Source organism: Barbus barbus (assembly GCF_936440315.1).
Source record: "Barbus barbus genome assembly, chromosome: 24".
Taxonomy (NCBI): domain Eukaryota; kingdom Metazoa; phylum Chordata; class Actinopteri; order Cypriniformes; family Cyprinidae; genus Barbus; species Barbus barbus.
The window spans coordinates 2545832-2570449 of NC_136752.1; the positions used below are offsets into that span (position 1 = coordinate 2545832).

Below are 24618 nucleotides of genomic sequence, written 5' to 3' on the forward strand. Positions count from 1 at the left end.
AGGACCTCGGTTTCTGTTGATACTAGGAGAATGAAAAAAATAGTTTTACCACAAGGGGGGAGTAGACAAACAGAAAATCACTTCAAATGTTTACACACATGATGTTGACAAAACTCCTGAAGTTGGTGGGTGCTGTGAGGACCAGACAGTTGCTAGGCAGATAAAAACAGTTAACATAAATGGTTTTCAAGGCTTTTGGGCAGCAGTTTTGAAGAGTTATCATACGTGCTGATCCTATTAGACCAAATAACATTTTTAAATATATATTTTATTTTCATTTTATATTTTAAGTGACGGTTATTAAACTCTTATACCTGGTCATATTATTGCTTGTATATTTATGCATTTTATATTTTTTCATCAACTTGTAATATTTTAAGCTGCTGTCAACACTACAGTAGTGTTGCAAGTAAATATCTACCTCATCTTATTTCAAAATTTCTATTTTAATATACATGATATTTAATATGATTTTATGATTTGATAAACTCATAGCTAGAATCACACTGTCTCATGTACTAAACCATCCATTAGGACTTTTTACCTCAGATGAAAGTTCTGACATCCATCACAATCCAAACTCCAAAATTAGAAATCAGCAGACTTAGTTGTTTATTAAACAAATTTGCATGCTATATTTCAAAATAAATCCACAAACGGATGATCAACACCTGCAGAACACTTAAAGGGATAGTTCACCAAATAAAGAAAATTCTGTCATTAATTACTCCGCCTCATGTCGTTTCAAACCTGCAAGACCTTTGTTCATCTTCAGAACACAAATTAAGATATTTCTGATGTAATCTGAGAGCTTCTTGCCCTGCACAGACTGCAACGCACCTGAAATGAACCCAGGTCCAGAAATGTAGTATTGAACTAACCCTTTAACATCAGTATACAGCAGCAAACAAGAACAAACAACTTAACTGAGCATCTTCTTTTTTCTTGATTGAATTGTATTATGTACATGATTCTTAATGTCCATCCAGTGTCTCCTCTCAAGTGCCGATTCTGCCTCTATGCACTCTAGGCATTTTTCTTTGCCAGGAACTCTCTCTAAAGTTATGTAATTTCCCAACTGCCGCCAAACAGCTTTTTTTTCCCCATCACTCCAGGGCCTTCGTTCTGCTTTCTTCTGCATGGCAGAACCTAAATAAACAGTTAACAGAAAAACACAAAGTCAATTAATCATAGAAGGATTGCAAGCATAGTGTAAGTATAGTTAGTGATTTTATTGATATAGACTTATCTAGTAAAAATCTGTATATAAATATAATTAAAATATTTATATGATGTATTTTTAAATTACCCTATGTTAAGACAATATATGTGAACAATTTACTGTATGTCTACTTAATATATGCAAGTTTATTTACGCAACATATATGCAAACATTTGGTATGCTTATATGGGATGTTTTTATAGGTTGATTTAATCAATATATATGAATAAACACTGTATGCTTAGGATTTTATATAGGTTTATACCATACAAACAATACCTACAGTAAAAATTTGTATACATTCATGTGGTATAGTATTTTTTAAATTTTTTGGACGTTTTGCTGGACATTGTAGTAGCGGAGCCGTAGCTCTGGTCAAACGCTGCAGGAGGCGCAAACGGGGAAAGAGAGCCGGAGCGCTCGTGAAGCTTCGTCAGCGCGGATTTTGATGAACGGATGAACTCCTTCTGCTCTCCCGGATAAACAAGGATTTTTCTAACTCTGCTGCCCTGTGTTTCACGGAAACGTGGCTAAATGGTGACAATGGACAGCATGCTCCATCTGCCTAATAACCAGCTGATCAGAGCAGATCGGGACACAGAATCAACGGGGAAGTCGCGCGGCGGCGGGACGTGCTTTTACATCAATGAGAGGTGGTGTACAGATGTAACTGTGTTAAAGAAGATGTGCTGCTCAGATCTAGAAACGCTCTTCATTAACTGCAAGCCGTTCTATTCGCCGCGGGAGTTCTGCTCGTTCATTCTCGTGAGTGTCTACATTCCACCGCAAGCGCACGTGAGCTCAGCTTTACAGAAACTCGCTGATCTGATCACAGAGAGTGAACAACAACACCCGGACTCTGTTTTAATCATTCTCGGGGACTTTAATAAAGCAAATCTCTCCCGTGAACTGCCAAAATACAGACAGCACACCACATGTCCCACCAGAGACAGTAATATATCTTGGTCTCATCAGACCAGAGAATCTTATTTCTCACCATCTTGTGATCCTTCAGGTGTTTTTTTGTGTCTTGCACTGAGGAGAGGCTTCCGTCGGGCCACTCTGCCATAAAGCCCTGACTGGTGGAGGGCTGCAGTGATGGTTGACTTTCTACAACTTTCTCCCATCTCCCGACTGCATCTCTGGAGCTCAGCCACAGTGATCTTTGGGTTCTTCTTTACCTCTCTCACCAAGGCTCTTCTCCCCCGATAGCTCAGTTTGTCCGGACGGCCAGCTCTAAGAAGGGTTCTGGTCATCCCAAACGTCTTCTATTTAAGGATTATGGAGGCCACTGTGCTCTTAGGAACCTTAAGTGCAGCAGAATTATTTTTGTAACCTTGGCCAGATCTGTGCCTTGCCACAATTCTGTCTCTGAGCTCTTCAGGCAGTTCCTTTGACCTCATGATTCTCATTTGCTCTGACATGCACTGTGAGCTGTAAGGTCTTATATAGACAGGTGTGTGGCTTTCCTAATCAAGTCCAGTCAGTATAATCAAACACAGCTGGACTCAAATGAAGGTGTAGAACCATCTCAAGGATGATCCGAAGAAATGGACAGCACCTGAGTTAAATATATGAGTGTCACAGCAAAGGGTCTGAATACTTAGGACCATGTGATATTTCAGTTTTTCTTTTTTAATAAATCTGAAAAAATGTCAACAATTCTGTTTTTCTGTCAATATGGGGTGCTGTGTGTACATTAATGAGGAAAAAAATTAACTTAAATGATTTTAGCAAATGGCTGCAATATAACAAAGAGTGAAAAATTTAAGGGGGTCTGAATACTTTCCGTACCCACTGTACATATTTGTCTATATTATATATTGTGTTTTTGCTGTTTAGTACATTTCCTATTTGTATATTTGTATATTATTCTTTTATTATCTGTGTCCTGTCCTGTTGCTGTCTTTCTGTTGCACTGTGGAGCTTCTGTCACTACAACAAATTCCCTGTATGTGTAAACATACTTGGCCAATAAAGCTCATTCTGATTCTGAATTCTGATTCTGACAATATTTGGCTGAGAATAACTATTTGAAAATCTGGAATCTGAGGATCTGCAAAAAAAAATAAAATAAAAAAAAAAATCTAAATATTGAGAAAATCTCCTTTAAAGTTGTTCAAATTAAGTTCTTAGCAATGCATATTACTAATCAAAAATGAAGTTTTGATATTTACTGTAGGAAATTCACTAAATATCTTGATGGAACATGATCTTAATATCCTAATGATGTTTGGCATAAAAGAGAAATGTATAATTTTGATCCATACAATGTATTGTTGGCTATTTCTACAAATATACCTGTGTTACTCATGACTGCTTTTGTGCTGCAGGGACACATGATGATTTTTATACAGTTCTGTATGTCATGGCCAAATATGCTGACGATATATGCGACTCTGGACCATAAACCAGTTTTAAGGGTCAATCAAATGAAAGCTGAATAAATGATCTTTCCATTGATGTATGGTTTGTTATGATAGGAAAATATTTGGCTGTGATACAACTATTTGAAAATCTGGAATCTGCAAAAAAAAGGAAAAAAAAAAGATATTGAGAAAATCTCCTTTAAAGTTGTCCTAATGAAGTTCTTAGCAACGCATATTAGGGCTGATCGAAAATAATCTAATTGAGATTTTTTAACAATATTGCGATTTAATTAGCGATTACTTTTTATATTCTGTATTATTCAACAAAGACAAGCAATAAATCACTGTACAGTATGCAGTACTATTGTTACTTTGTTTTGTTTTTTTAATGTTCAAATGTGTCAAATAACTTGGATGTCCCCAATATTAAATATGTTAAATGAATGAAATTGTCACTAAATAGAATAAATTATTATTATAAAACAAACATTGTAGACTAATCTACACTATTTTATGTTTCTGTGGGACAATGTGAGACACCTATCAAATTCAATGGATTATTGTAAATATTATCAACCCTCTATGGACACCTTAGCAAGAGAATCTCCACTGACTTGTAATTTTTTTTAGTTTACTCACCAGACTAATATTAATTATTAATTAGACTAATTGTATGTATATAACTCCGTTATTGTGACAGAAAAATACAAAAAGGATATCATTTACATGTAGTGCGACAATTCTGCATGTTATGTAAGACAACATAGCGTGCCAACATCAATAATCGCTACTAGACTTGCTGAGATAATACCAACAATAATTCATACGGATCAAACTTGATTTGTGAAAAATCGTGCACTATTTGATAATGTATGTAGAATGCAACTTTAGTCAGTATGCAACTAAAACCGAGAAACAAATGTTAATAATGACATTAGATGCTGATGGATCATCCAACTCTGGAAATTCCATAATATTTCAAACGATCTTCTCCATCATGCTATGATTACTCTGATATGAGTTTGGTGAAATGTTCTATGATTGGCCGTTAATAATCTGTTTAATGACTAGTTAAAGCCGCAGCTTACAAGAAGTTAAAATATTTTTTATCGTTGGCAGCACCTGCCCCGAAGAGCTGTGCTCGTGGAAACGGAAGGATTTTGCATGCATACACTGCTTGCACAATGCCTGCGCCCGCTTTCCGTATGTCTCACATTGAAAATTAAGTACACTTGCGACTGCCGCGTTCCGTGTGAAAGGGCCTTTAGTGGGTAAACAAAAACATGCTCACTTCATAGTGTAGAAACAAAATAGTGCTACCATTGTCATTATGGACCCAAGCCAGGGTCCGGAACCAGACCGCAGTCCGCCAATTGAGGATCACTGTGCTAGGGTGTACAAGGGGGTTCTATATAAGCAACAAAAAAAAGCTTACCACTTCTCTTAGTCTTGGACGCTCTCTTGACTTTAGTCTTTGTGTGTGTGCCAGGGCCTTGTGGGTGAAGAGGAGAGACGTTCCATGATATATACACAAACTAAATCATAACTCTACTGTACACGGCATGCCAGAAAGTCTAAGCTGTATATGATCGCACTACATACCATCTGAGTCTTTGTCTGAATCACTAGGCTCATCTGGATCAGGACTGTGTGTCGGGTATCTGGATAATTCTGTATCAGAAGGAAATCAGACATTAGGAGTCACATCTTTATTGGAAAGATCTTTAATGTCAGAGGAAAAGGAAATCAGTTTTCACAGCAAACACAATTTACTTCCTGAACAACCTTGCATCAAAAAAGCTTACCATTTCTCTTAGTCTTGGACGCTCTCTTGACTTTAGTCTTTGTGTGTGTGCCAGGGCCTTGTGGGTGAAGAGGAGAGACGTTCCATGATATATACACAAACTAAATCATAACTCTACTGTACACGGCATGCCAGAAAGTCTAAGCTGTATATGATCGCACTACATACCATCTGAGTCTTTGTCTGAATCACTAGGCTCATCTGGATCAGGACTGTGTGTCGGGTATCTGGATAATTCTGTATCAGAAGGAAATCAGACATTAGGAGTCACATCTTTATTGGAAAGATCTTTAATGTCAGAGGAAAAGGAAATCAGTTTTCACAGCAAACACAATTTACTTCCTGAACAACCTTGCATCAAAAAAGCTTACCATTTCTCTTAGTCTTGGATGATCTCTTGACTTTAGTCTTTGTGTGTGTGCCAGGGCCTTGTGGGTGAAGAGGAGAGACGTTCCATGATATATACACAAACTAAATCATAACTCTACTGTACACGGCATGCCAGAAAGTCTAAGCTGTATACAGGGTTCCCACTCTTTCATGAACACCAGATTCAAGGACTTTCAAGGACTTTTTAAGCACTATTTATTTTATATCAAGCACCTATCAAATTCACATGCCAGCGAATGTAGTGTCATGAAAGACCTTAGAGTACTAAACATTTTACTTACACTTAACATTTACATTAAAAATTTCAGAGTAATAATGTTTTGAATGTGTAGGTTTCATAAATGTAGACCGTTTTGAGTAGTCGACTTCGAAGAATTTAATGAAATCCATTGAAGTTAATACTGGTAATATTCAAAAACAATTTCTAAAATATTTTTAGAAAAACAGCAAACTACAAAAAAGAAAACTGTTTTTTGCTGTAGTTCTTGTACAAGATTTAAATTTGAAAGAATTTCACAATTTTTAAATTAATAAAAAGTGGTTAAATGTTGTAATAACACTGTAAACCTGTTAACATAAAAAATTAGCATGTTCTCTCAATAGAGACGTTACTCATTAATAAACAACTCAAGTCAAAATTATTTTGTAAATCCCATTTTTTTCATCTTTGACCTAGAGGAATGCAGGTGCTCAACATTTCAATATTTTTTTTTTAATATGTCATGAACATTTTAAACATTGTACATGTGCAAATAAATATAAAGAAAAGAAATTAAAAAAATAGGACTTTCTATTTGCTTTTAAACTGTAAACGCGTTCCACTAAGCAGTTTTTCTTATTTTTCAAGTTCTACATTTTCTCCTTAGCTCCATGTCGCAGTAAGTTTTGGGAGTTCATTTTTAGTCCATCTCCCATCCTGAAAAGTCTGTCTTGCAGAGATTGACTAAAAATGAGCTCCTAAAACTTACTGCTATTCTGGAAGATCAATTCTTCAAACAGTGGTACAAGAGGATGTGGTGCTGGTCCTTCAAGACTCACTCTCAACCAGTGTTCATTTCGTTGACGAATACTTTATCATCATTTTCATCAACAACATTTTTTTCACTGACGACAACGAGACGATAATGAACGAAAACTCTTTTTGAATGACAAAAATTATGACAAATCTATCTATCTATCTAATCTAAAATGTTAGGGAGGGACAATTTGGGAAGAGATTCATTCAGAAGGAATCTGCTGCATAGAAGGTTAGATGCAAACATATGAACCGGCGGGACATAAGCTAAAATACACTTGCTGCACGGCGCATAAAACATAAAAAAATGTCAATATGTGGGAGTAAGAGGAGAGCAGACATGTACATAAATCTGACGACGCAAGAGAGAACTCAATTCGGTCCTGTTTTCTGAGCGCAGACACTGAAGCATACACACACAGAAAGCGCGTCTCACAGCACATGAGTACTCTTTCACGTCGCATGAACGGAGAAATACACACAAAATGATGTCGAAATGTCCGTTTTGACGAGTATTCACGTAAACACAGCTGTGAACGTAAACAGTAGGGAGAACGTGTATCAGAAGGCCTACATTGCATCCGTCACCGTGCATTCGGTTTTAAAGGGATAGCAGCCTAATATAGTTGCTATTGTCCGAGTCATTGATGTTAATCAAGCAACAAAAGAAAGACATACAATCACTCACTGCTCTTGACTGAAAAACTTTAGTAGCCCAAAAGATTAATCTAAATTTATTTATAGAAATAAATATGTCTGCTTGAAAGAATGATAAACAAGTTGCTATAAAGAATGCATAATTAGCCTATATAACATTGGTATTTCATTAAAAAGAAGACCATATTCTTGTTCTTTATGAGAAGTGGTTTTATTTAATTTGATCAAAGGCATGTTGTGTGTCACCGCAGTTAAATTGCAGTCTATCATGATAAAAAAAACAATATCAAACCTATATAATGAGTTTGGAAATGTTAGAGAAATGCTTAATAAATGCACTGTAACTAAACCCATTAGATTTTAGCCGACTAAATTTACTGTAGATTTAGTCGACTAAAAATCTTATGATATTTAGTCAACTAAAACGAGACTAAAACTAAAAACAACTCAGATGAGTAAAATATGACTAAAACTATATGGCATTTTAGTCAAAAGACTATGACTAAAACTAAATCAAAATTTGCTGTCAAAATTAACACTGCTCTCAACTTATCCGTCTATAAAGCCTATAAAAATTTGTCTTCATGTATTTAACAACACTTCAGCATGTTATTCTCATTAAGTGAGAGTAATTTTTTAGGATTTTTTACAAGCAAAGTCTCTGAGAACCTGATATCTTATAATTCTGGAGACTCCAGGAAGGTTGCAGTTCTGGAAAATGGTGGCGCTGGAGACTAAATGTTTGATGGTTTACACCTAATTCTTCACATTAATTCTTAATTATTTTGCAGTTACCGTGTGTCTTATCTTCTCCACCTGTTTTTGTCTAACCCCGCTGTAACCAATGGTCATGTCTTAACTTTACAGTTTCTGTATTGCATTAGGTTTGAATATTTCTCATTGGGGATTTAATAATTTTTGACTTTTCAGTTAAATCTCTTTTTTGGCTCATTTTATCTGTAAAAGAAAATGTGCCTAATAATTCTGCACACATGAATATAAGGAGTTTTTCACTTCCAGCCTTCATGGACAATTATATATCACTTATAAATGATTAATTACAAAATTAATAGTAGTTATTAAGATTGATGTGGTTTGGAATTGGTAAAATGTTCTTGGAAATAAATATGATCAGAATATCATCGTGTCTAATTCACGCACTGTAAAGATGTTCTCACTTTACACAGAGTGTGCGTGATCGTGTAATCGAAAGTGAACTGCGAGCGCTCATTCAAATTAATAGCGCGAAAATGATATACAATATTAGAATGTTTGCGGGAGCGGCACACACATGTTGCGGGAGTGGGCGGTAATGGCCAGACACTCAGCGGGAGCGGCTCAAGAAAACTCTAGGCTGCACATCAACACACGCTAAGTTTTTTTCGCACTACCCCATCTCCACCCCAATTATTTGTGCCGTTACGTTCTGTGACAGCACATATAGGACAGTTTTGAAATAGCGCCATAAACTAAATTTATTTTAAATTTAATTCAAGCACTTTCAAGGACCTATGTTTGTTTTCAAGTACTTTCCAGGCCTTGAATCCATATGTCTGAAATTCAAGTACTTTCAAGAAGAGTGGGAACCCTGTGTATATGATCGCACTACATACCATCTGAGTCTTTGTCTGAATCACTAGGCTCATCTGGATCAGGACTGTGTGTCGGGTATCTGGATAATTCTGTATCAGAAGGAAATCAGACATTAGGAGTCACATCTTTATTGGAAAGATCTTTAATGTCAGAGGAAAAGGAAATCAGTTTTCACAGCAAACACAATTTACTTCCTGAACAACCTTGCATCAAAAAAGCTTACCATTTCTCTTAGTCTTGGACGCTCTCTTGACTTTAGTCTTTGTGTGTGTGCCAGGGCCTTGTGGGTGAAGAGGAGAGACGTTCCATGATATATACACAAACTAAATCATAACTCTACTGTACACGGCATGCCAGAAAGTCTAAGCTGTATATGATCGCACTACATACCATCTGAGTCTTTGTCTGAATCACTAGGCTCATCTGGATCAGGACTGTGTGTCGGGTATCTGGATAATTCTGTATCAGAAGGAAATCAGACATTAGGAGTCACATCTTTATTGGAAAGATCTTTAATGTCAGAGGAAAAGGAAATCAGTTTTCACAGCAAACACAATTTACTTCCTGAACAACCTTGCATCAAAAAAGCTTACCACTTCTCTTAGTCTTGGACGCTCTCTTGACTTTAGTCTTTGTGTGTGTGCCAGGGCCTTGTGGGTGAAGAGGAGAGACGTTCCATGATATATACACAAACTAAATCATAACTCTACTGTACACGGCATGCCAGAAAGTCTAAGCTGTATATGATCGCACTACATACCATCTGAGTCTTTGTCTGAATCACTAGGCTCATCTGGATCAGGACTGTGTGTCGGGTATCTGGATAATTCTGTATCAGAAGGAAATCAGACATTAGGAGTCACATCTTTATTGGAAAGATCTTTAATGTCAGAGGAAAAGGAAATCAGTTTTCACAGCAAACACAATTTACTTCCTGAACAACCTTGCAGTACTATAGCCAACCTGACAAACCCTAGCAAACATGTACACTTACAATTCATTCTCTGCATTTAACCCACCCCTCTAGAAAATTCCCTTTCTCTGACTACCTACTAAATCTAAATCTGATGTTTCTTATCAATATACTCAAGTATACATTAAATGGCTCTCACCGTGTCTATATATATATTTTCACTAGGGGTGTGCCCAAAGAGGAATACCTGATTCGGAAAGGCACGGATAATGGCTTCAAAACTAATAATGAATGTATCCGAATAACATAAGAACATATTCGGCAGACACAATCACGTTTTCCGGAACAGCACTACATTAGTGAGGTCTGCGATTGTTAAGATTTGTGCAATAATAATGGCTACTGCTTTGATAGAGTTTGACACAGTTTCATACAGATAATATCATGGAATATCATGAAAACTGCAATTGATTGCGCTGCTGCCTCCATGAACTACTGATGCAGCGCACATTTATCTAGGTTTAACGTTTAAACATTGTTATATGCTTGAACTGTTTTAGTATATTTAGATTTTAATTTAGTCAAGTCCTGATGATTTGAGAAGACTAAATTGATCAAGCATGGTTATGATCACCCTGCCGGTCTGTCGTTGGCCGCTTGGTCGTTACTTTAAGAAAGAAAAATAAGTTATTTAACGAACACAAAATGCTATTTATATAATAAAAAGTTATTTAACGAACACATAATAAAAAATAATACTTTCTTTAGTTAGCCTATACAAGGCATATTTGTTAAATGAAAACTACGAATCAAACAGATTTGCTTTTAAAATGGTATATATATATATATATATATATATATATATATATATATATATATCTGTGAAAATATAATTACATATAGATAAATATATTAGAGAGGAATGAGCAGGACAGCTATAAAGCCGCAATAAGCCGCGGAGCAAACTTGTCAATCCATCTTGATGAATGACGCACAGGAACGTAAACAAGTGAACTCTGACCAATAAGAGGACAGCTTTACTCACATGTGACTTGCATAAACACATTTTGGTACGCTTTGCAATGTTGCCGTGTGAAAGCGATCCGCACCAAACAAAAAAAAAAAAACAAAAAAAAAAAACAACATTGTATTTGGTCCGGACCAAAGCAAGTGAACTAATGGACTTTCCTGGTGCAATGTAAGGTGTGTACACCTGTACATTGCATTCAAGTTACAGTTTCTACATTTTATCAGCTCTTGCTTTCCCTAGGAATCGAACCCATGATATTGGCGTTGCTAGCACCATGCTCTACTATTTGAGCTACAGGAAAGCTGAATACTGTATAAAAATATAATAGAACCCATTAGAATCAGTGATGCTGTCTACAGCGGATGCAGTGCGGCCCGATAAATGCCCGACAGTACACTGATGCCGTGTTCTATTTATGATGTACTGACACAAAGTTCACATGATTTGCAACGGTTGTGGCATGACATGATACGAGCCTGTCTAAATATTGCACATCCTGCGATGTGACTATCGTGGACGAGCACATCGCGATATTGATGTTGAAACCATATATCGTTCAGCCCTACACCCCACTGTGCATCAGTAATAATGCCAACCTACAATATTATAAATTAAATAGGTAAATAGGTTTCAGACCTATTTCATGGCAAAACATTTTAACTTGAACCCTAACCTCTACTATAATGACTTGCATACCATCTTGTTCTTGTCCAGTAGACATCTCCATCATGACATCCTCTGAAGTGCCCCCTTGCTTGGGTTTATTAGACAAAGCGACTGTAACGACAACATAGAAGAGAAACATTTTATATAGCATAAGCCACATGTTCTTTCCAAATTCCTTTTTAGTGTATATTGCTACAAATTTCCAATACGTAATAAAGTGTGTGTGAGTGTTATATACTCACCCTCTAATTCAAGGTCAATCTCATCTAGAGATTTTCCTTTATAAACAGCAGTTCCGCATTCTATCGCCATAAGCAGCTTGCTCATTTTTGCCAGTTGGATCGTGTTCTCTGTTAAACGATAATATTCCCTATGAACACGGATATCATGTCCCATGAATTTTGCCACCTGATCCAATTCATGATCCTTCAGGTTCATTATTTGACAGAGAGTCGCTATGTGCTTCCTTAGATGAGTTGAGGTCAGGGTCTCAGGATGTTTAGCATCACACAAATTTGCAAATTTTCTGAGACAGTCGGAACCTCTTAAATGGGAGTCTGACTTTGGTCTTGCAAAGACATATTGGTTGGTGTAAAGAATGGAATTTTCCTGCGTCCTGTGTTCAATGAGAAAATCCAGTCCTCTCGTCATCTCTCTGGTAAGCAGCACTGGAACTTTTCGCCCTCTTTTCCCTCTTATCACAATTCTTGTGAATTCTTTACTCAGGTCACGTTCAAATTTAGTGAGGCACTGCATAACATCCTCATTTAGTGCCTCGGTGTTTTTGTTCTCATATGTTTCAAGTAGCATTTTTGCTGCCTCGCCTTGGCGCCTCCGGTTAAATAGTATAATTTGTGAGAGGATGGATTCACTTAGCATGGTGTATGCTTTGGGATCAGGACCTTCTCTCAGTTTCTCCGTGGCATTTTCTTCAGTGGACTTCAAATATTTCTGAAGCTGAATCACGTCTTCAGTGAGAGGGATCATTTCCTTTTTGTACCACTTGTTTTCTTCCAGGTTTGTCCTTGCACGATGTGAGACATAGTGGTTCCATTCTGAGCTCAGTAACCCCAGGAAGCTCCTGACCCTGTTTGCAGCTACCTCGTCTTCTGCTTTTACATAATGGCCTATCAAGATATCACCAACTGTCTTTAGAGAGTGTCCTATTTTTACAGCAAGAGATGGTCGATCATAGCGGTATTTTGATTTGGTGAAGCCAGATGCCTTTTTAGCTGCATCAACAGCGAACTTGAACATTGGTGGAACTACGATATCCTCAAGTTTTTTCACCTTTCTGTTTAGTGCCTTTGCAGCAATCACAAATCTCCCCAACTCTCTCATTTTCTGACTCACATAACCATCTTTGGATGGATCGCTCCCATGCTTCTCCAACAATCTGTCACCATACTCACAAATAAGTGCATCTGATTTTACTTGAAGAGAGACCTCATCATGCAGCATCTTACCAATGATTTTACGACATCTCTCTGTTGTATTACCTTGTATTGGAATGAGACAGGAAGCTGCAGCTTGAACTCGCTTTCTTTTCCTGGATTCTTCCCGATGGAGACCCTTTTTTTTTTTGCAGGAAACCTCGTGCTTCCACAGGTCATGTTTTATGAAAAATCCATAACAATAATTGCAGGGCAAGTACTTATGTGGATCTGTTTCTTCTGTAGGTTGTCTAAAAGTCACTAACTCCCCTTGTCCTGTCTGCAAGACAGTGACATTGTGGTTATAGTCACCTTTATAGCGAAGCTGATCCAACAACAGACGTCGTTTCTTTGAATTTTTGGGAAAGCATATTGCCCTAGCAACATCTTCTTCTCGATTGTGCTTTCTTTCTAAATGACGTGCAATTTTACTCTGTGGCTTTTTGCAGTAAATACAATAATGTTTTTTGTCCCATTTCCTTTTCTCTCCCTTCTGGCACCACTTCACTGTTATTTTTGACATACCCTCTTCCTTGCCGTCATCTACCTCGTCTGTGGCAAGTTCCAGGTCGCTAGAGTCACTTTCGAGCTCATCAACTTTCTGAGTTGAGGTAGTGTTGATCTTGTTCACTTGTATTTCAGTATCTTTTGGAAAATCTGGACCTTCACCCAAGCTGCAGTCTTCACTGTCAGAGGAGGCTGCTGTAGGCACATATTCACTTCCATCGTCAGAATCTGACTCTGATTCATCAGTAGCACCAAGACTCTGTTAAAACAAACAAAGTCCAATTGTTTCAGTTTGGAACATCCAATCAAATCAGCTGGAAACCTCATGCCAGTTCCAGTCTTATCTTTTAGCAATACTGAAGAATTTTAAGAACTAAAGCTCTTTTGCATCCCCACCCACTACAACCTCAATAACAAAAATAAAGTATAATTATCACTTTCTGACAATGTCAACAAAAACAAAAAATGTATTTGCTTCACTAAAGTAGAATTTATGGAAGAGCTGTTGTATTGGATTGCACAGGTGTACCTAATGTAGTGGCGTGAGTGTATATTACATCTACATAGACATCACTCGCCCTTTATTAGATTTTAATGCTATGTATAATTGTCCTTATTTGACAATTATTTATTTATGGTTTCACAATTTTTTTAAAGGATAACCCCTTGAGGTGAACCATCTAGTTTTCAAGGGGGGCCTTAAACACATACACTAGCGGTCAAAAATTTCAGAACACCCCCATTTTTATTGTTTCTATTTAAAAAAATAAGTAGTTAAATAAGTTAAATAAGTAGTTTAGTGAAAAACTTTGGCACCAAATAATTTTTTTAGGTGCCACAGAATAAAAGTGTTTTATTTTATCATCATTTTATTTTTTTTCCCTACATTTTAACATTTCAAGCATTCTGTCATGTCTTTATGTCTTATCTTTTCTAGGCTTTATCAGCATTTTAATCCATCTTGTAGATGATTAGGTCGACCTGGTAACTAAGGTTCACTTAAAGTGGGAACTAAATGTCTTTTACAACTTGAAATATACAGTCACAAAGAATTGGTCGTTACACAGAATCTGGTGTTGAATAAACCAATATCATGGACCATAAGCATCACTTGGCAACTGAGTGTAGTTTGGGCTCCTCCTCAGTGCATCCTATAAATGTTGTCAAGTGTTTCACACATTCAGTCTGTTTTTCTTCATTAGTAAAATGCAATTTTATAGGAGGAGTTGAATCATGTAGACAACAGATTAAGTAAAAATATTAATATGCAATAGCGCATAAATATAGCAAAATGCTCCTCTTTATAGTTATTTTTCTAGGTGACTGATGAGTTTATGGACACTGAGTGGTTATTCTGAGGTAAATGTATTATTACAATGCAATGTTTACAAGCTTTATATCAGTTTGAAACACTGAATGAGCTTTTACATTAAACATTTCAGTAAGTTGTACTGTAGACTCAATTATTGCCTACCTTTTGATGGTAAATCACCTTCATTTCATACTATAGTAGTAAATAGAAAGATATAAGGAGGTGCTAAAGAGATCGCGCCTGCTGCATTAAGCCTGTGTTATACTGAGCACCAAAACCGTACTATTTTAATTTCGTTATGAATTTGGCATCATTTTAAAACTGATGTTTTGTTTATTAAAAAGTAACGAAGCACAAAGCTTTTTGCGATTACTGGATGGCGTGTGCGCTTCAAATAACAGGAGGTCCATGCATTAACAGAACACAGCATATAGACTAAGATCTCGATAAGAAGAAGCCATATTAGTAATGATCAGTGGTGTGAAGTAACGAATTACAAATACTCACGTTACAGTAATTAAGTAGTTTTTATCAGTAATTGTACTTTTTTTGAGTAGTTTAACAATTGTGGACTTTTACTTTTACTTGAGTACATTTTAAGTGATGTATCGGTACTTTTACTCCGCTATTTTCCTCCGTTTGTGGTCGTTACATGCTTATTTTATTTTTATTTTTATCCATTAATATGATTGGATAGGGAGATAGTGTCTCGTGACTTTCGTCAAATCAAATTGTGCATAGAAAGCTTTAACCGCCAACTGCTGTGTACATGATCATGGCTGCTGGAAGTGCATTCCTCAAGCATCAATGCAGTCACATCTTCCTCTAATATGTTCAGGTAAATTTTATATTTCTGCTTACTAAATGATTTGTATATATGCTTGCCTATCTACACGACCTGAAATTTGGTGTGAGGTTGCGGGTATTGCGTACAGTGTTAACTCCCGCAAGTGCCACGTTCAGTAAATTCCCACTCACTTAAGAGCCGCGCGATTTGCGCTGCTTCGTCTCTCTCACGCGCGTTCAGCTGCAGTCGCTTGGATAAGTTTTTGCTTGTTGAACTTGTTGACTTTTGATGAGTTTGAGCGTGTGATGCGCTGAAAAAGTGTGTTGGAAACACTGTAAAACAGTTTGCAATATTGTACTCAAATTGAGGACCAATCTGCACCTTATTGATGACCCGTGGCGTTAATACTGCATCTGTGTCAGCGCATGATTTAATAAAAATGCAGCTCATTAATACACTTTTTTAATTTCATTTTTTTTATCCATTTTATTCAATCCGCCTTCATTTAGCATGTGCACTCGCGCAAGTTCAACACTTTTTTTTGCATTCAGTTGTGGATGCTGCTGATTCACCGAGACCGCCGCGGCTCAGCAAGAGACGTGCGTTTGTGTTTTCTTTTGAAAAAGATTCCCCAGAAATACTTTATTTAATGCCTTTTTCCTTACAAATTGTTTTATCGCCATAACAATTCGAGTAATGTATATGTACATGTAATGTACATGACGCCAAGCTTCTAGAACAATGTGCATTTGTTAAAATTGTAACAAATTATCAAGTTTAGTTTTTCTTGTTCCTTTATTGCAAAACGCTAAAACTGGCACCGTTTTGGAGAGAAATGGGCTCTCATTTGTACCCATATCATGCTGTGTGATGCTGAACTATGAGTTTCTAATGGTGTTTGTATTTGCACTGTTATAAACATTAATATTTTATGTGCAACAACAGCATGCTCTCAGTGGCCTTACACATGATTTTAAATCTATTTTCCAAACTTTATGATTTAAATGGGGATGATTGTACTGGGAATAACTTTCATCTTTTCTTCAACTGAATACTGTTTCCGTGCTGTTTTGATGTGTTTTAAAGAGTTGGAAGTCAAAATCAATCAAAACTGCTGGATTATAGATATTCTTCATTCTTTGACAAACAAGATAATGTGAATTCCAGAATGTACAACGTTTTTTAAAGGTGACCCTGGACCACAAAACCATAAGTGTCAATTTTTCAAAACTGAGATCTACACATCATCTATACAAAGCTGAATAAACAATCTTTCCATTGATGTATGGTTTGTTATGATTGGACAATATTTGTCTGAGATACAACTATTTGAAAATCTGGAATCTGAGGGTGCAAAAAAATCTAAATATTGAGAAAATCTCCTTTAAAGTTGTCCAAATGAAGTTCTTAGCAATGCATATTACTAATCAAAAATTAAGTTGATATTTACAGTAGGAAATTTACAAAATATCTTCTTGGAACATGATCTTTACTTAATGGCCTAATGATTTTTGGCATAAAAGAATAAAACATTTTTACCCATACAATGTATTTTTGGCTATTGCTACAAATATACCTCAGCGACTTAAGACTGGTTCTGTGCTCCAGGGTCGCACATGTATAAATTGCAGTGTAGAGCAGTTATTCTGAGGGGGTAGAATCCACAGCTCAGTACTCAGTACTCAATACTCATGAGTACTTTTAAATAGGCTACTCTTTTACTCTTACTCAAGTAGTTTTTTGGACAAGTACTTTTACTCTACTCAAAACTACATTTTTTGGAAGGTAATGGTACTTTTACTTGAGTATATATTTTCAGTACTCTTTCCACCACTGGAGAACGCGCACGGAATCCAGTCATAAACACGGAAGTTACAGTTTAACGCGGAATGGCACGGAATTTGTCAAAGTTTGGATGAATTAATCAAAAGTAGGTCATTACACTTAAATCAAATCGCGATATGGACTAGTATCTGTAAACATTAAGCTGCAAAAGTGGATTTAAATATGAATCCTGCATGTTCTGCGCGTCTCTGTGTGAATGTGCTGCACGTGCGGTTGTGTTTACTAATGTGGCGCTCGCGGTGATTTCAGCGTCTGCCGTCTCAATGAGGACATAAATACATCAACAATATCTCCAGAACTGATCTGAAAGCACTTTACCAGCATTTTACCATTTAATTTGAGTAAAGCTAGCGTCATATCATACACACACAGAACTTTAGAAGTATTCACGGCAACCCGTCAAAATAAACGTTCGGTTTAACTTCGCCTATTAAAGACTGTGTGCCAGAAATAGGCTATATTACTATTATTTAGTAGAATGTACATAATACTACTACTTACTACTACTGTTCATTTTTATTAAAGAAATAATCACAAAATATTTAAATTTTAATAGTAAATCCCCTTCATTTTCCAAAAATGTAAATGTTTAATTTTCATTAATTCAAATATAAATTAATTAAAATAGTTTTATGCCTTCATCTGATATCCAGTACAATTTAAATACACAACACAGAATTTCTGAGGGGGAAAACACATTTCATAAGGCTACTGTAAGAATAAATAAAAATAGTTTGTATGCATTCAAATAATAGACATGCTAAAACACAGAATTTGGGAACAATAAAACATAAGGTGAGAAAAAAATAAAACATTTCATACGGCCCTAAACATGTCATTTTTGTTACACTTTTAATAAATTAAATGTTAAATTGTATAATTTTATGATTTTAATGAATTAGACATGCTTTTAGATTAATAGCATTTAATTTGACCATAAAAAAAAAAAAGAGTCCAGAAAAATTCAAACGGAAAAAAACCGAATCCAGAAAAATTAAAATGGAAAAAATTGAATGTAGAATTTTTTTTAACTGAATTTGGGGAAAAATAAAAGGGATTTCATAGGGCCCTATATCTGGAAATATTTTGCTTATGAAGCAAATGAGAATACCAACAAATAGAACTTTGGATTTTAATTAGTACATGTATTAGTAAACGTTAGTTTCAATTAACATTTAACTAAGATTAATAAAAGATTAATAAATCAACAAATGCAGAACCTCAAGACATTTTTTTGTTCATGTAAAATATACCGCATGTTCTCGACTTGTTACATTTATCTTTAAATTAAAAAAATTACCCCCTTAATATTGTGGCAGTTTTTTTCACCGTGGTATCGAAAATGGTATCGAATATCGATATTTTTCGAGGTATCGTATCGAAGTTAGAAATTCCAGTATCGTGACAACACTAATATATATATATATATATATATATATATATATATACACAGTGGGGATAGAAAGTTTGGGAACCCCTTGCAGAATTTGTGAAAATGTGGATAATTTTACCAAAATAAGAGAGATCATACAAAATGCATGTTATTTTTTATTTAGTACTGTCCTGAGTAAGATATTTTCCATAAAAGATGTTTACATATAGTCCACAAGACAAAAAAAATAGCTGAAATTATTAAAATAACCACATTCAAAAGTTTGGGAACCCTTGGTTCTTAATACTGTGTGTGGTTACCTGGATGATCTACGATTGTTTTTTTGTTTTGTGATGGTTGTTCATGAGTCCCTTGTTTGTTCTGAACAGTTCAACTGAGCACTGTTCTTCAGAAAAATCCTCCAGGTCCTGCAGAATCTTCAGTTTTCCAGCATCTTTTGCATATTTGAACCCTTTCCAGCAGTAACTGTATGATTTTGAGATCCACCTTTTCACGCTGAGGATGATTGAGGGACTCAAACACAACAATTAAAAAAGGTTCAAACATTCACTGATGCTCCTGAAGGAAACACGATGCATTAAGAGCCGGGGGGTGAAAAGTTTTGAACAGGATGAAGATGTCCAAATTTTTCTTATTTTGTTGAAATATCATATTTTTCCATTTAGTACAGCCCTTCTGACGCGACAGAAGATACTTGCATGTTTCCTGGAAGACAAATGAAGTACAATTTACCTTGATCTTCAAATTCAAAAAGTTTTCACCCCCCGGCTCTTAATGCATCGTGTTTCCTTCAGGAACATCAGTGAATGTTTGAACCTTTTTTAATTGTTGTGTTTGAGTCCCTCAATCATCCTCAGCGTGAAAAGGTGGATCTCAAAATCATACAGTTACTGCTGGAAAGGGTTCAAATATGCAAAAGATGCTGGAAAACTGAAGATTCTGCAGGACCTGGAGGATTTTTCTGAAGAACAGTGCTCAGTTTAACTGTTCAGAACAAACAAGGGACTCACGAACAACCATCACAAAACAAAAACACAGTCGTAGATCATCCAGGTAACCACACACAGTATTAAGAACCAAGGGTTCCCAAACTTTTGAATGTGGTTATTTTAATAATTTCAGCTATTTTTTTGTCTTGTGGACTATATGTAAACATCTTTTATGGAAAATATCTTACTCAGGACAGTACTAAATAAAAAATAACATGCATTTTGTATGATCTCTCTTATTTTGGTAAAATTATCCACATTTTCACAGATTCTGCAAGGGGTTCCCAAACTTATATATATATATATATATATATATATACACACACACACACACACATACAGTCGCCAGTGGCGACCTCAGCAAAAACTTCACTCACAAATTAATATTTTTGGTCGCAAATGCAACCGTTTTAGTCGCAGTCTGGAGCCCTGAGTAAGCAGCTAACTGCCAAGGTTAAAAACAGTGTTTACATCACCAAGACAGATATTTTCAGAGAGATAAAACAAACAATTAAATTAAGGAGTTTTGTTAATTATTTCACTGTATCTTCCTTCATTAATTTCCATTTTAGTTGCACTATTGTAAAAAAAAAAAAAAAAAAAAAAAAAGGCTTCTGACAGAGGCCGGTCATCACAAGGGGTTTACTGTATGTCTCCTGTGTGTGTTCTAGCACTTTCTTACTCTATGCACAGAACTTTCTTTGTCTATTTATGCATAAAAAATAAATTCTGTGTGTATAATGTTAGGCTAACTGGGAATTGTTTACAACACTTGCATACTGCTCTTCCTTTGTTAATTTAACTGCTTCTGTTTTCCTCATTTGTAAGTTGCTTTGGGATAAAAACGTCTGCTAAATGACTGAATGTAAATTTGTGTTCACCTGGTCATCTCCTTCTGCTCTCTCTGTCTGGCCTGGGATATGTCGCTCTCGCATCCTCTTTCTTCCTCTATCTTTCTCTGATGCCTGCGTGAACAACCAGTCTGTAAAACACTGCACTGACAACCATATTACCTTTGAAACTCAGTTGAAATGATCACCTGGTCATCTCCTTCTGCTCTCTCTGTCTGGCCTGGGATATGTCGCTCTCGTACCCTCTTTCTTCCTCTATCTTTCTCTGATGCCTGCGTGAACAACCAGTCTGTAAAACACTGCACTGACAACCATATTACCTTTGAAACTCAGTTGAAATGATCACCTGGTCATCTCCTTCTGCTCTCTCTGTCTGGCCTGGGATATGTCGCTCTCGTACCCTCGTTCTTCCTCTATCTTTCTCTGATGCCTGCGTGAACAACCAGTCTGTAAAACACTGGACTGACAACCATATTACCTTTGAAACTCAGTTGAAATGATCACCTGGTCATCTCCTTCTGCTCTCTCTGTCTGGCCTGGGATATGTCGCTCTCGTACCCTCTTTCTTCCTCTATCTTTCTCTGATGCCTGCGTGAACAACCAGTCTGTAAAACACTGCACTGACAACCATATTACCTTTGAAACTCAGTTGAAATGATCACCTGGTCATCTCCTTCTGCTCTCTCTGTCTGGCCTGGGATATGTCGCTCTCGTACCCTCTTTCTTCCTCTATCTTTCTCTGATGCCTGCGTGAACAACCAGTCTGTAAAACACTGCACTGACAACCATATTACCTTTGAAACTCAGTTGAAATGATCACCTGGTCATCTCCTTCTGCTCTCTCTGTCTGGCCTGGGATATGTCGCTCTCGTACCCTCGTTCTTCCTCTATCTTTCTCTGATGCCTGCGTGAACAACCAGTCTGTAAAACACTGCACTGACAACCATATTACCTTTGAAACTCAGTTGAAATGATCACCTGGTCATCTCCTTCTGCTCTCTCTGTCTGGCCTGGGATATGTCGCTCTCGTACCCTCTTTCTTCCTCTATCTTTCTCTGATGCCTGCGTGAACAACCAGTCTGTAAAACACTGCACTGACAACCATATTACCTTTGAAACTCAGTTGAAATGATCACCTGGTCATCTCCTTCTGCTCTCTCTGTCTGGCCTGGGATATGTCGCTCTCGTACCCTCGTTCTTCCTCTATCTTTCTCTGATGCCTGCGTGAACAACCAGTCTGTAAAACACTGCACTGACAACCATATTACCTTTGAAACTCAGTTGAAATGATCACCTGGTCATCTCCTTCTGCTCTCTCTGTCTGGCCTGGGATATGTCGCTCTCGTACCCTCGTTCTTCCTCTATCTTTCTCTGATGCCTGCGTGAACAACCAGTCTGTAAAACACTGCACTGACAACCATATTACCTTTGAAACTCAGTTGAAATGATCACCTGGTCATCTCCTTCTGCTCTCTCTGTCTGGCCTGGGATATGTCGCTCTCGCATCCTCTTTCTTCCTCTATCTTTCTCTGATGCCTGCGTGAACAACCAGTCTGTAAAACACTGCACTGACAACCATATTACCTTTGAAACTCAGTTGAAATGATCACCTGGTCATCTCCTTCTGCTCTCTCTGTCTGGCCTGGGATATGTCGCTCTCGTACCCTCTTTCTTCCTCTATCTTTCTCTGATGCCTGCGTGAACAACCAGTCTGTAAAACACTGCACTGACAACCATATTACCTTTGAAACTCAGTTGAAATGATCACCTGGTCATCTCCTTCTGCTCTCTCTGTCTGGCCTGGGATATGTCGCTCTCGCATCCTCTTTCTTCCTCTATCTTTCTCTGATGCCTGCGTGAACAACCAGTCTGTAAAACACTGCACTGACAACCATATTACCTTTGAAACTCAGTTGAAATGATCACCTGGTCATCTCCTTCTGCTCTCTCTGTCTGGCCTGGGATATGTCGCTCTCGTACCCTCTTTCTTCCTCTATCTTTCTCTGATGCCTGCGTGAACAACCAGTCTGTAAAACACTGCACTGACAACCATATTACCTTTGAAACTCAGTTGAAATGATCACCTGGTCATCTCCTTCTGCTCTCTCTGTCTGGCCTGGGATATGTCGCTCTCGCATCCTCTTTCTTCCTCTATCTTTCTCTGATGCCTGCGTGAACAACCAGTCTGTAAAACACTGCACTGACAACCATATTACCTTTGAAACTCAGTTGAAATGATCACCTGGTCATCTCCTTCTGCTCTCTCTGTCTGGCCTGGGATATGTCGCTCTCGTACCCTCGTTCTTCCTCTATCTTTCTCTGATGCCTGCGTGAACAACCAGTCTGTAAAACACTGCACTGACAACCATATTACCTTTGAAACTCAGTTGAAATGATCACCTGGTCATCTCCTTCTGCTCTCTCTGTCTGGCCTGGGATATGTCGCTCTCGCATCCTCGTTCTTCCTCTATCTTTCTCTGATGCCTGCGTGAACAACCAGTCTGTAAAACACTGCACTGACAACCATATTACCTTTGAAACTCAGTTGAAATGATCACCTGGTCATCTCCTTCTGCTCTCTCTGTCTGGCCTGGGATATGTCGCTCTCGTACCCTCGTTCTTCCTCTATCTTTCTCTGATGCCTGCGTGAACAACCAGTCTGTAAAACACTGCACTGACAACTAGGGTTGCAAAGGGCAGTAAATTTCGATACATTTTCCATAAACTTGAACATCATTTATTAAAAAGTAGAATATAACAATATAAGTCTTGCCTGTTACGGTTTATCAATTTAACACAGGGGTGTCAAACTCAAGTTCCTGAGATCAGTATCACAGGTAAGTTAATGAGAAAACAATATTAGGCAGCTTATCTGTTTCCAACATTGATAATAAATCAGTATATTAGAATGATTTCTGAAGGATCATATGACACTGACGACTGGAGTAATGCAGTCTTCAGAAAATTCAGCTTTACATCACAGAAATATTATATTAAATATATTATATAGTATATTAAAACAGAAAACCATTATTTTTAATTGTAATAATACATCACAATATTACTGTGTCTTGTTTTGTATTTTTGATCAAATGAATGCAGGCTTGATTAACATAATAAGAGATTTCTTTAAAAAAACTTTAAAAATAGTATTGTTGACCAGTACCAAAACTTTTGACCAGTATTGTAACGTTACTTATGAGAACAGAAACGGCTCATAGCTTACATTTTTCATATCTGATTTAACTTACTGGCTCTAGCTAGGTAAGTTAACGTGTTCCAATGCCTTGTCTAACCAAAACAAATCTGTGTAAAATATCAAAACACAATAAAGCATCAAATCATCGAACTTCAGAAGGTACTTATGCTTAAAAAATTACTAGAATAATTGATTGATAATCAAAATGGTTGCCAAATCGAAGTAAGTTACTTCAAGCACATGTAAGAACCCTTAATGTTAATTAAACTAATGCTAATCAGTCACTGAACGATCCTGACGGCTAGGCCAGACTATAAAAACAACTCATCCTAGTTTAGGTAAAGTTAAATATGTCTTACCTGGGTTAGTAATAGTGTTTCTTCATATCTCCGAGCACATTGATCGTGATGCTCCCTCAGTCTCTGTAAGCGTCGTGATGTTCGGAGCTCTGTCATGTTCCTAATCGATCACGCTTTCAAATCCGCGGCAAGAGTCTACAACTTTATTCTTCATGTTGGAGGAACTCAAAATACTGCATCTTCAGCCTCCCCTCCCCCACTCTCCACTCTCACCCCTCCCCCTCGCGCTCTCCTCACCAGCACTTTCAGCCTCCCCTCCCCCACTCTCTCTCTCCTCACCCCTC

At 37.1% G+C, this 24618-nt stretch overlaps 1 protein-coding gene across 1 annotated transcript; it reads right to left on the reverse strand.

Annotated features, from left to right (window-relative positions):
• Positions 1-590: 590 nt before the first annotated feature.
• LOC306843440 (uncharacterized protein) lies at positions 591-24618 on the reverse strand. Its single transcript, XM_079374947.1, has 31 exons — positions 24335-24618; positions 23335-23418; positions 23177-23260; positions 23019-23102; positions 22861-22944; positions 22703-22786; positions 22545-22628; positions 22387-22470; positions 22229-22312; positions 22071-22154; positions 21913-21996; positions 21755-21838; positions 21597-21680; positions 21439-21522; positions 21281-21364; positions 21123-21206; positions 20965-21048; positions 20807-20890; positions 11902-13858; positions 11690-11770; positions 9811-9879; positions 9644-9700; positions 9441-9509; positions 9274-9330; positions 9071-9139; positions 5767-5823; positions 5564-5632; positions 5397-5453; positions 5194-5262; positions 5027-5083; positions 591-1149 (listed from the first exon to the last, which is right to left on the reverse strand). Exons 1-31 carry the CDS (start codon positions 24428-24430, stop codon positions 923-925), a joined length of 4419 nt encoding a protein of 1472 aa, XP_079231073.1. The 5' UTR covers positions 24431-24618; the 3' UTR covers positions 591-922.